Genomic DNA, 10,943 nt, shown 5'->3' on the forward strand with positions numbered 1-10,943 from the left:
GCACCTCTTTTTGCATATGTAGAGTCTGTAGAGCCTCATGAAAGCCTGCAGGCACTTACCATATTTGGTCCTGGTTAGTATTGCCTTTGCCAATCTTTGGCATGTGCCAGTCAGTCATGAACATCAGTCACTGGGTGCATGAGTGGTTTACTCCCAAGGTACGGCTTAGGCATGCCTTGACTGGTAGCAAAATCACCTGAAATTCTTCAAAGAAATCAAGGAAATTCTTCCTTGGTACCTGTCATGGAGCCCTATAAACAGCCTGTCCATAAGCACTACAGGACCTGTTCCACAGCCCGAAACTTTCTGAAAAGTGACAAACCTTGAGCTGACCAGGGTTTTCTTCTCACTACTCTGACTCCTGCTGATGCCTCTCTTGTTTTTCATCACAACACCATCCAGAATCGCTACCTGCTCTGTCCACCTGATCTTCAAAAGGCCAGGATATCTCTACCTCACTCATCAGCAGTAAGATTTTTAACCCAAAGTGATTTCAGATGCCTGTTTCTGCTCACCAAAGCTTCCAGCAGCAGCAGTCCTTTTTTGCTGGACCACTTCGCCTCATCAGGCACTGACCTGCTTACAGGTCAGACAGCATCTACATGTCCAAGAAGACTGAGCAGAGTTCAAAACATTCCATGCCAGTAGCCTTCATGGCAGACACAGCCCTGTGGGTCTCAGCACATGTTGCCCAGCATCTTTTGAGCACTTCTCATGAGTTTCTGGCTTAAGAGATAACAAGGTGCTGAGCCTTTCTCATAAGAGCCACACTTCCATGAGCAAGCAATTCTTATTTCCACATCACAGCAGTATCTAGATGACCCAAATCACCTGCCTGTGTGAGCAGCTGAATCGAGCCCCTTCTACCTGTCCTGCTTCAGTTCTGGCTGCTGATTCCCATGACAACTTTGTCCTTTATCCTCATGCTTCTGCTCTCACATAGGTATTTATAGACTGCAAACAAGTCACCCATGACATTCCCTTCCCCTAAGTAATGAAAGACAGTTCCTTGAGAAGCTTCAAGGCTTAGCTGCACATTGTGCATCTTCTCAGGGACACAGTTCCTACCAGTTACATTTGATGTCCCCCAGCTCTTGTATGTGACTGGATAATAAACAACTTCATCCCTGTTCCTTTATCCTGCTACTCCTGATTTTACAGGTGCTCTCAGAATTTGATGCACTATCAATATGAAACAATAGTAACTCACAGAATCATTTAGGTTTGGAAAAAAACCCTCAAGACTGTTCTTTATTTCTCTGCCTCATTGACCCCAAGGTCACAAGAAGGAACAGCTGATTATTCACATGAACCACAACCACGTTTAAAACAAATAATAATTAATGAATTTCCGGGACAGACTCTGTCACCTCATCAGTCTCAGGTTTGGCTCCTAAATTTATCAAAATACACCCTTCCTACTTGCTCCCAGTTCCCATGCAGAGACCTAGGTAGCCCTGTGTCAGTGAACCATCCTCTTCATTATTTAACACTCCATAGCCCCAGTTTTCAGAGGATTTCCCTGCAAAGAGACTCAAGGATCCATTCCTCACGGTAACATTGGGAGATCTCTCTTTACCTGGTTAGATCCTCCTAATCTGCACCATACTGATGTTTAAACCCCATTTTAGAAAAACCCACCTCCAACATGACACTGAGCCAAACACCTTCAGAAAGCTCACTCCTGCCTGTGCATTATCAGGACTGGCTGATTTTAAAATGTTTAATTTACATGGTTGCTGTTTAACATCATCTCTAGTTATCAGTGGTCCCCAAAATGCTCTTTCTCTGACACTAACACTCCATCTGATTTTCTCTCCCAGACAACAGAAAATAAAATATCAATACTCCTCCGTTTCCATGTGGTGGTGATGGCACCTACTGCCTTTACCTATGACTAGTTCTGACTATCTTTACCTTAGCCGACCATATATTTATGTTCTTTCACTCCCACTGCTCATTCCAGGGCAGTGGTGGTCTATTCAGATGAGTTAAGACCCAGAGACATTGGCTTTTACCTTTGTGATCACTATATGGCAACCAGCCCAGAGCACCAAGATCCATTTCAAGCATCCCATTATATATCAAAAACATGCAGAAAGCACAAAAATGTTGCTTTATTTCAGCCCAGGTCAGCTTCCAGCTTTAAGCAGGAGAGAACAAAGCTCCTCCCTTACCACTCCTCCCAGAAAAGACCCCGTCTGACAGTACCATCTAGGAGGAAGGATGAAATATGTGGGATCAGAGTGGGGAGTTCCAAAGGCTTTTTAGAAGTCTGAAGCCTGAGGAGAAGCAGGAGGGATGCAGGGTGCTGAGAGCTGCTGCAAACACGCTCCCAAACACCTGGAGAGCGTGTGTAATCCACCCCCAAACAGTTAACTTCCCTCTATCTCCAACCAGGCTCCTTTTCCTTCCAAAACTGGAAAGTCAGGCTTCTATCCCAGCAGTGGCAAAATCACTTTTGATACACAGAGTCACTGAAGCCTGGCCACATCCCCTTGTTCCCCCAGAACTCTGAAATTCCCACTTGCAACTGTCTCACTCCTAAGGTGTCTATTTAATCCCACTTTTATTAGGAGCACAGCTCTGGATAGTTTACAGGGGTTACAAACAATGAAGCTTTTATCAAACCTTTGGTTAATCAGTGGCTAACAAGCTCTCACTCAGGAAGGGTCTAGGCAGACCCAGGCTAAAACTAACCAGGGGGGGGACACAAAAAAATAAAGAGGGTTTAAAAAAAAAAGGGATTGGGAAGAGGGTGTTCCTTTTGAGTTGGATCAGTGCCCCATTCCACAGCCACAGAAACACTCCTGCAAGCACAGCAGCCAGAAAAAGCAGCCAGGAGTGGATGCAGAGCAGACCTGCTGCTTTCAGCGGTGGGGTTCGCTCACAACAGCCTGAAGTGCTGGAGTAACTACAGCTTGTGATAAACTGTGATTTATTCCTTGCTTTGTGGGGGAGTCTAAGGGCTCCATCGTGCTCAGTGCTATACAAATGCACTGGGAAAATCCTTGCTATTCCAAAACCCTAACCCTCCGGTCTGCAGCCTGGAACAAGCAGCAAAACCAAACCAAGTCTGTTGTCAGTAGCCTGGAAAATCCTGGAGTGGGGACACCCTCCCAGGAAATGTTGTAGGGTCTGAAAAATCAAGAAAGATTTTAAAACCTCTGATCTTATCATAAGGCAAGTTGGTAAAATTTGGTCACCAGAACTTCAGTCCAACAGATGATTAGGTACAGAGAGAGAGGAATATGTATTTTTCTCCTTGGGCAAGGGAGAAAAATTATGTCAACCTGTATACACATACACAGAACACCCTTCCAAATTCACCTACTGCATACCATGAGACACTCTCTCCCTGTTACCCATTTACAGGACAAATCAGAGGGTTAGTGAAAAACAGACTTACTTATAGCAGATAAATAGGTGTAAAGCACCCAGTCTAGGAAGGAATAGGCTTAGTTGTAAATCAGGGAGTTTAAATTTAGAGTTTAATTTGAGCTGTTCTTAGTTAATTCCTTGATATTCTTGAGGGTGGAGCCACAGTCCTGGACCACTGCAAGAGAAAAGATACTTCTCCTGTCTTGTCCCTGAGGATGATGAACTCATTCCCAATTTCGTTGATGACTCTGGAAACGATACAATCTGCACATGAAGGACTCTTCTCTATGTCAGCCGTGGAGTTACTGCCTCACCTCTTGCCAGCCCTAGGGAGAAAGTCAGACTTATATTGCAAATGCAGCCAAAACAAACCAAACCTGTGGTTCCTGCTTCACTGCAGCAATTCGGAGCCATTGAAGGGATCCCTCTCTCTCTCTCCTAGTGCTAAAGTCAACAGTAGCCAACGGGAGTTACTACATCCCAATCCTCCAACACATTCCCTGTGCCTAGACCTCAGCATCCTTGGGAAACGGAGAGATGCAGGTGGGTGCAGGTATCGGTTCCCGCTGCGGTACTGGGTGCTGCGGTCTGAAGCCTCTTCAGGTTTCTGTGTTCAGCTGTTACACACCTGACACCCACAAGAGGAAAGTGAAGCCTGTGCCTACATCTTCAGAGGAGCGGGGTCTCAGAGGCAAAGACAGTGTCTTCTCCCTGCAGGAGAGAAAAGCGTGTGCTGCATGTGTGACACCAACAAGCCACCAGCAGACCAAACGGTGTGGCTAGCACGAGGCAAGGACAGGGAGGACCTTGCTCCCCAGCCACGCTCTTCCTTGGGAAGTCTTGTAACGCTTTCCAAGGCAGCTGGCTGGAGAAGTCTGCGTGTAATCACAGCTGGCTGGGGGTACGGCTCAGCCCCGACTCCCAGGTGCCATGGGCTTCCCTACCCAGCCCACCTCACTCCACGCTTGTAGCACCAACGCTAACAAGTGTCCTGGCAACTCAGGAGCCACAGAGTGATTCTGCAGCGTCACCCGAGCCCAACCCCGAACTTGCTCGCAGGGATGGACAGTAGCCTCAGCCTCTTACCTTGAAACCCATTCCAGCTTTGAGTTTCAGGTCCTCACTTGCCAGCTCCTGGGTGCGTTTCCAAAAGGCAAATGTCTCCCAGACAGCAAAGCCCTGTCAGAGGGCAGAGAGGCAGAGTGCTGGATCTCTTCATGCTGCTCCTGGCAGAAAGGGAACAGCAGCAGGTTTGTAGTGAGAGCTGAGGCTGTTTCGAGGCAGCGCTGTGTGCTGCTCCCAGGATAAATGCTCTAAGACAATCAGACATCCCCCCAGCTGTCACACCGTCAAAGCTTTGCTCTCTCCACTCCTCAATCTGAAGTGTTGGTTTGCATATCCCTGCCACCCCAGCTAGGGAATCACCCCTCTTAAAGCGACTTTTATTTCACGTTCCTCGCTCTTTGGCAAAGCCAGCCGGAGTTTTCTGAGGACAGGCGTTTTTATTACAGCTAATTCCGCGTTGTTTTCTCACCCGTTTCCTTTGCTGGAAGCGGAGGAACGAAGCGAGAGGCGAGCCGAAGGCAGCACACCGTGCTGCCCCCGAGGGAAGGCGCCATGGCCGGGCCGTTCCTCTAGATGGCTCTGCCTGTGCCCAAACACATCAGATCCCCAAGCAGCAATCGCGATTTCCAGCGATAGATGCGGCGATGCCGCTGACCGCTCCGCTCCCTCCTGCAACGATCGGGGGGGTGAGCAAACGGATAAACACCGCTCTGTGGGGATTTTAGAGCAAAAACATTGCCGGCTGAGCTCTTTAAGCGCCTAAATCTTCAAATCTACCTGCTTCTTGTGCTTTAGATGTCCTTTCCAGTTGTGGTTTCCCCCCAAAACGGCTTGGTTTCGATGCCTGCTGTCCGGTCAGACTTCAAATCAGCCTTTTCCAGTACGACCCTTCTCCAAAGAGATGCGGAGCAGCTATAAATAATAAAGGCAAAGGAGCAGAGAAGGGGGAAAGGCACCTTGTGAAACATAACGTTAAAAATCTTTTCCTGCCGTTCTGGCTACCCAAATACACACGGTAAACTCTTTCCCCAAAATACACAAAATCAAATCCACCGCAGTGACAGAAAGAAAGAAAATAACACCACCAAAAAATAAATTAAATAAAACCAACCCAATCCAACCCCCAAAACAACCCACAAAACAAGCACCCCCCTCCCCAAATAAAAAGAACAAACCCAAATACCTCCCCTTGTGAGTAAAGGAAGAAACTGGAAATCTTAATTCTTCCTCACGCTCGTTTTCAAGTGTAAAAGTCTCCAAACCGTCTGTCCACTTGTTTTAAAACGAAATGTAATGGTGCAAATCCTCCAGTTCTCACACCCCTGCTTAGATAACACGATGGGGGGAAATTTGGGGGATTGGAGGTAACCCGGGAGAGCTCCCCCGATTCAGCTGCACTGATTCACATTTGCGCTTGCAACTGTTTTATCGAAGACATAAAATTCAAAAGACTTTTCCCAAACGCTCCTCTCTTCCCCAAAATCCCCGATGTCAAGTCAAGACACCCGGCTCTTGCAGCCCTGGGGAGAGCACTTCGCATCTCTACCTGGAAAAGGGGATTTTTCCATATTTTTCCCAGCAGAGAACGGAGTTTAAGACCCGGGGATTTTACATGTTCTAAGGAACGGACAAAAAAACCCCACCAAACCCCTCAATTCTCGAGCAAAATAGAGAATATTTCCCTTGTGACACGCGTGGGTCCCATCGTGTGCTTTGCCCCGGACGAGAAGGATTTGGGAGCCGGTCCCGGTCCAAACCCCGGCGTGTCGGGATCGTTGGGAACACCGGGAGCGTTTTCTCTACGAAAGGATGCGCTTTCCCTCAAACTCCACCGAAAGACGAAGCCGAAAGAGCAACTTTTATTCATGAAATCGTGCCCCTTTTCCTCCCGCGGTGCGAGCGGACACGCCGATGTGGTTTATTTGTTTAATTTCGGGCAATTCCTTATGCAAAGCTAATTGGGTGCGATCGCGGCCCCGGCTGTTGTCAGCCGCGCAGCAAAATCACACGTAAATAACAAGAGTTGAAGCGAATTTCACCCTCCGCGTTCCCGTCGGGGCAACCGCGGCGATGCTAATCTCCCCCCCAGTTTTGGGACCGAACGGATCAAGGGCGATCGCAGCCGTGGGAAAGGGGGATCGGACCCGTGAGGGCCGGGGCAAGGCAGAGAGACCCCCGGGACGGGACGGGGGACGGACAGCCGGGCAGGATGGAGCGGGGGGGGGGGGGGGGGCAGGTCGGGGGTGCTGCCCCCGCGCTGCCGGGAGCCAAATCCCTGGCGCCTCCCGCTGCTCCCCCCGCCGGTCCCTCCCCCATCGCCGCTTTTGGGGCCCGGCCTTGCCCCCCTCCGCCTCCCATCCCGGCGCGGAGCCGCGCTACTGGCTGCTCCCTGCGCGCCGCCACCGCCCGCCCAGCCCCGGCCGCGGGCGGGGAGACCGGGCGCACGGCAGCGCCTATAAGGGCGCAGCGCAGCAGCCCCCCGGGATTTTTTGGTCTGGGGCCATCGTGGGCCGTGAGGGGCGGGGGATTGTCCGCGGGAGAGGACGGCAGCGGCGAGGCGGGGTGGGGTGGGGGGGGAGCGCCGGCCGCCCTGCATGGCCAGGGATTATGAGCGCCGGTGAGTTGCAGCAGGCGCAGCCCAGAGCCTCGGCGCCGGCGGCCGCCCCCGCGCCCCCGCAGCCCCGCAGCGCCCAGGAAGCCCCCGACATGGCTGTGTACTGCAGCGAGAACTTCAGCGTCTACCCCCAGCCCAGCCTCCACCCGCCCGGCGCCGCGGCCGCCGCCGCCGCTGCCGCCGCTGCCGCCGCCGCCGCCGCTGCCTCCTCGGGGCAGCGGGCGGGCGGGTACGCGCTGGGGGACTACGGGGCGCCCGCCAACGCCGGCTACCTGTGGGGCATGAACAGCCCCGCTCCCTACCTGCAGGGCCCGCCCGGCTCCGCCGCCGCCGCTCCCTTCCTGCCGCCGGCCTCGTACGGCTGCTCGCGGGGCGGGCAGCTGGTGGGCTCCCCCTCGGCGCCCGGCTCGCCGTCGGCGGGCGGCGCGGAGCTGAGCTGGCTGAGCCTGGCCAGCCAGGAGGAGCTGCTGAAGCTGGTGCGGCCGCCCTACTCGTACTCGGCGCTGATCGCCATGGCCATCCAGAGCGCCCCCGAGAGGAAGCTGACCCTCAGCCACATCTACCAGTACGTGGCCGAGAACTTCCCCTTCTACAAGCGCAGCAAGGCGGGATGGCAGAACAGCATCCGCCACAACCTCAGCCTCAACGACTGCTTCCGCAAGGTGCCCCGCGACGAGGACGACCCCGGTGAGGCTGCCGCGCCGGCTGGGGAGCTGGGGCTGGGCTGGGGAGACTGGTGGAGCGGCGGGGGCTGAGCCCGCGGGGCCGCCGGCACCACCGCGGGGAGAGCGGGAGGCAGCGGTGCCCTTGTCCGGCGGGTCCCCCTCGGGGCCGGCGCGGTGAGAAGGAGACCCGGGTCCCTGGGCTGCGGGGAGACCGGGTTTCCTTGTCCCTTTAGGGCCGGTGACATGAGGACACCCAACTCCCTTGTCCCCTGGAGCCGGGCGCTGTGAGGAGACAGTCCCCCTTCTCCCCCTCGAACCCGGCGCCGGCCCCCGCGGGGAGGTTTGGGAGACGGGCGGCTGGCCCCAGCCCTCTCCCGCTCTCTGAGCTGTCCGGGCGGGCCGAGGCCGGGAGTGTCGGTTGTGCAAGGACCGGCTCCCTCGGCAGTGATTCACGGCTCCCCTCCCTGCCCGTCTCTCTCCGGCCCGGCCTCGGGGCACGGCCGGTGCCCGGGAGTGGGCGGCGGACCGAGGCGCAGCGGGACGGCGCTGGCCCGGCCCGGCAGGGAGGGGACGTCCCGGTCGGGAGTCTTTGGGGGGAACGTTGTGGGGTCGCAGCTCCCGTCGGGCCCGGGCACGGCCGAGAGGTGTGTGGGGACAGGTAACACCACCACAGCCCCTTGCACCAAGTGCCGGGCGTGGGGCAGCTTGTCCGCGGCCGGGCTGCCGTCGCCTCCCCGTCCCTGGGTGCGCCAGCTGCCTTTCCACAGCTGCGACTGTCCCTTGTTTGCTGTGAGGCAGCCAGAGAAAGGGGAGCCCTGCTTCGAGTTCCCTTCGGCCAGGTCCGAGGTGGAGGTGCGGATCAACCGGCGAGGTTTTATGCGCTGTGATGGGAAGGTTCCCCTCTTCCGTGTGGCCTTAATGTTCCCTTGGGTATTGGAGGGGCTGGAGGTGATGGTGTCCTGGAGTCAGGTTTTGGATCCTTTTACTGGACAATAGATAGAGGAAGGACAGGTGTGGGTGCCGTGCTGACAGAGAAGACTGCTTATGTGTCTGTGGTGGGGCTGGCTGTCACAGAAATTGACTTTCTCGCTTGTTTCTCCTGTTTTCCACCAGGGAAGGGAAACTACTGGACCTTAGATCCCAACTGTGAGAAGATGTTTGACAACGGCAACTTCCGTCGCAAACGCAAGCGGCGCTCTGAGCCCAACACCCCCGCGACTGCATCTGCAGCCCCCTCTCTTGGGGGGCTGAAGGCTGAGGAAGAGCGACCCATCCCAGCCGCAGGCAAACCCTGTGGAAACAGCCCACCCCCAGAGCTGGACCCCTCGCCTTCTGCCAGGGACCATCCGAAAAGCTCCTCTCCCTCCGGTATCATTTCATCTACCCCCAGCTGCCTCAGCACCTTCTTCAGTGGCATGAGCTCCCTGAGCAGCGGAGGCAGCCGGCTGACGGGGGGTCTCGGCAGTGACCTGCACCACAGGAACTTCTCTGCTGGACAGCTGAGCAGTGGCACTTTCACCCCTTCCAGCAGCTCTTCTCAGGAGGTGCCTTCACCAGACCAGCTGCAGCGGGTTGCGGGACCTTCCCCCGCCTACTACAGCTCCTTCCATCCCAGCAGCAGCAGCCAGGGAGCTCAGTACAACCACTACTACAACTTCACGGTTAACAGCCTTATCTACACCCGGGATGGAACGGAGGTGTAGGATGCTGGGGCAGTCAGCCGGCAAGCCCTGCAAAGGGAACGGGAGCTGCAGGTGTGTTTGGCAGCACAGCGGACCGTATGCTTTTGCAAACAGCATTTCAATGTGGACACTTCCCAGGAGTTCTTCCAGGAAGACAGATCTTCTCAGCCTTTTATAAAATAAGAACACCCTTAAAACACCAGCAGAAGGCAGCTGCAAAGTCTTTTCTCCATCCTGGAAAATGTTAGGTGGTTTAGATGGCTTGCCATCTGCAAGTTCTGCAGGTGAAAGCGAACTGAGTTAATGTTTTCAGAGGTTTCCAATCCTGAATGTAGAATAAGAAGTTTAAAAATTATAACCATAAAGCAATACCAGCAGGAGCCAAGTGTAGACATCCAGTGAGTCTTAGGAGAGAACAGGGAAAAAAAAATGAAGAGATTTCTTATGAAGTGCCTTGTACAATGTATTAAAAAACTCTTCTGCCAGCAGTTGCCTCTGTAAGCTCTTGCTTTCTGCCCTGATCCTGCAACATGCCATGTATGGGGGGCGGGGGAGAGCACACTCTAGCTAAGCATCCCACCCAAAACCTCCTCAAAACCCACGGAGGTTCGCTCTGGTCTTCCTGTATGTGAAATATTGTACAGCCGGGGCTGTGTTCTTCTGTAAAACAATCTTCTACCCTGAGCTTAGTACCAAAGATAACTCTAGCCATGCAGCTTTAGCAGGAGAATAAACACTGGGGTATTTTTATACATATTTGTACGTAATGTAACTCTTCTGTACATATGTTTCTATGTGGTTTTATATTTGTAAATTATGCTCTGGAGCTGTACTTATTTATAATGTGTTTTAAACTTTGTTAAAGTTTATTTTACTTCGTTTCCCCTTTTTTTGTTGTTGTTTTATTTGTTTTGAATTTTTTTGTCAGTTTTGTTTAGTGTATTAATGAACCTTTTCAGGCTGAACAGCTGTTGGGAATAAAATGTTAACCATTGTTAGATTTTCACTTGGTTGTTCCTCAGTATGTTTGAGGTATTTTACAGCTCTGTGGGAGACAGGTTTTCCTTTCACGTGGTTTGGGGTAAAAGGTGCAAAGATTTATGAACTATTTTATCTGAGCAGTAAGACAGAAAAACCCCAACCTGCTCTGCTGGGCCCAGAGCTGATTTGCAGCTTCTCACAGACTCACTGTGCAGAGTGGGCACTCTGGGCTTTGCCGTTGGTTTGGTTTTGCCCACGGTCTTAATTACAGCTGTCCTTTTTCAGGCTGGTTTAGTTAAAAAAGGCAGTTTGAAAAAGGCAAAGAAGCAGGGCTGGTGCTCGCTAGCAGAGGGTATGGAGTCTCAGCCTGACTGTTGGCTTGATGAGTTCTGCAGATCTGCTTTCTGAATAAGGTTGTGCCTGTGTGAGGTATCGGGCCTGTTGAGACTCCGGCCTGGTTCACGCTGCAGAACCAGGAGACTCCCATCCTAGCCGCCTTTTGCAAAACCATCAACTCTCAGGAGCTGTTTGGCGGGTGCTTTGTGGGGGTAGAGC

The 10,943-nt window shown here is 53.1% G+C and overlaps 1 protein-coding gene across 1 annotated transcript; it reads left to right on the plus strand.

Annotated features, from left to right (window-relative positions):
• Positions 1–7,053: 7,053 nt before the first annotated feature.
• FOXI3 (forkhead box I3) lies at positions 7,054–9,428 on the plus strand (the record flags this gene model as incomplete). Its single annotated transcript, XM_084263478.1, has 2 exons — positions 7,054–7,747; positions 8,839–9,428. The coding sequence occupies 2 exons, from the start codon at positions 7,054–7,056 to the stop codon at positions 9,426–9,428; spliced, it is 1,284 nt and encodes a 427-aa protein (XP_084119604.1).
• Positions 9,429–10,943: the final 1,515 nt, after the last annotated feature.

This window comes from Gallinula chloropus, assembly GCF_964237585.1.
Source record: "Gallinula chloropus genome assembly, chromosome: 4".
In the NCBI taxonomy this organism is placed as follows: Eukaryota; Metazoa; Chordata; class Aves; order Gruiformes; family Rallidae; genus Gallinula; species Gallinula chloropus.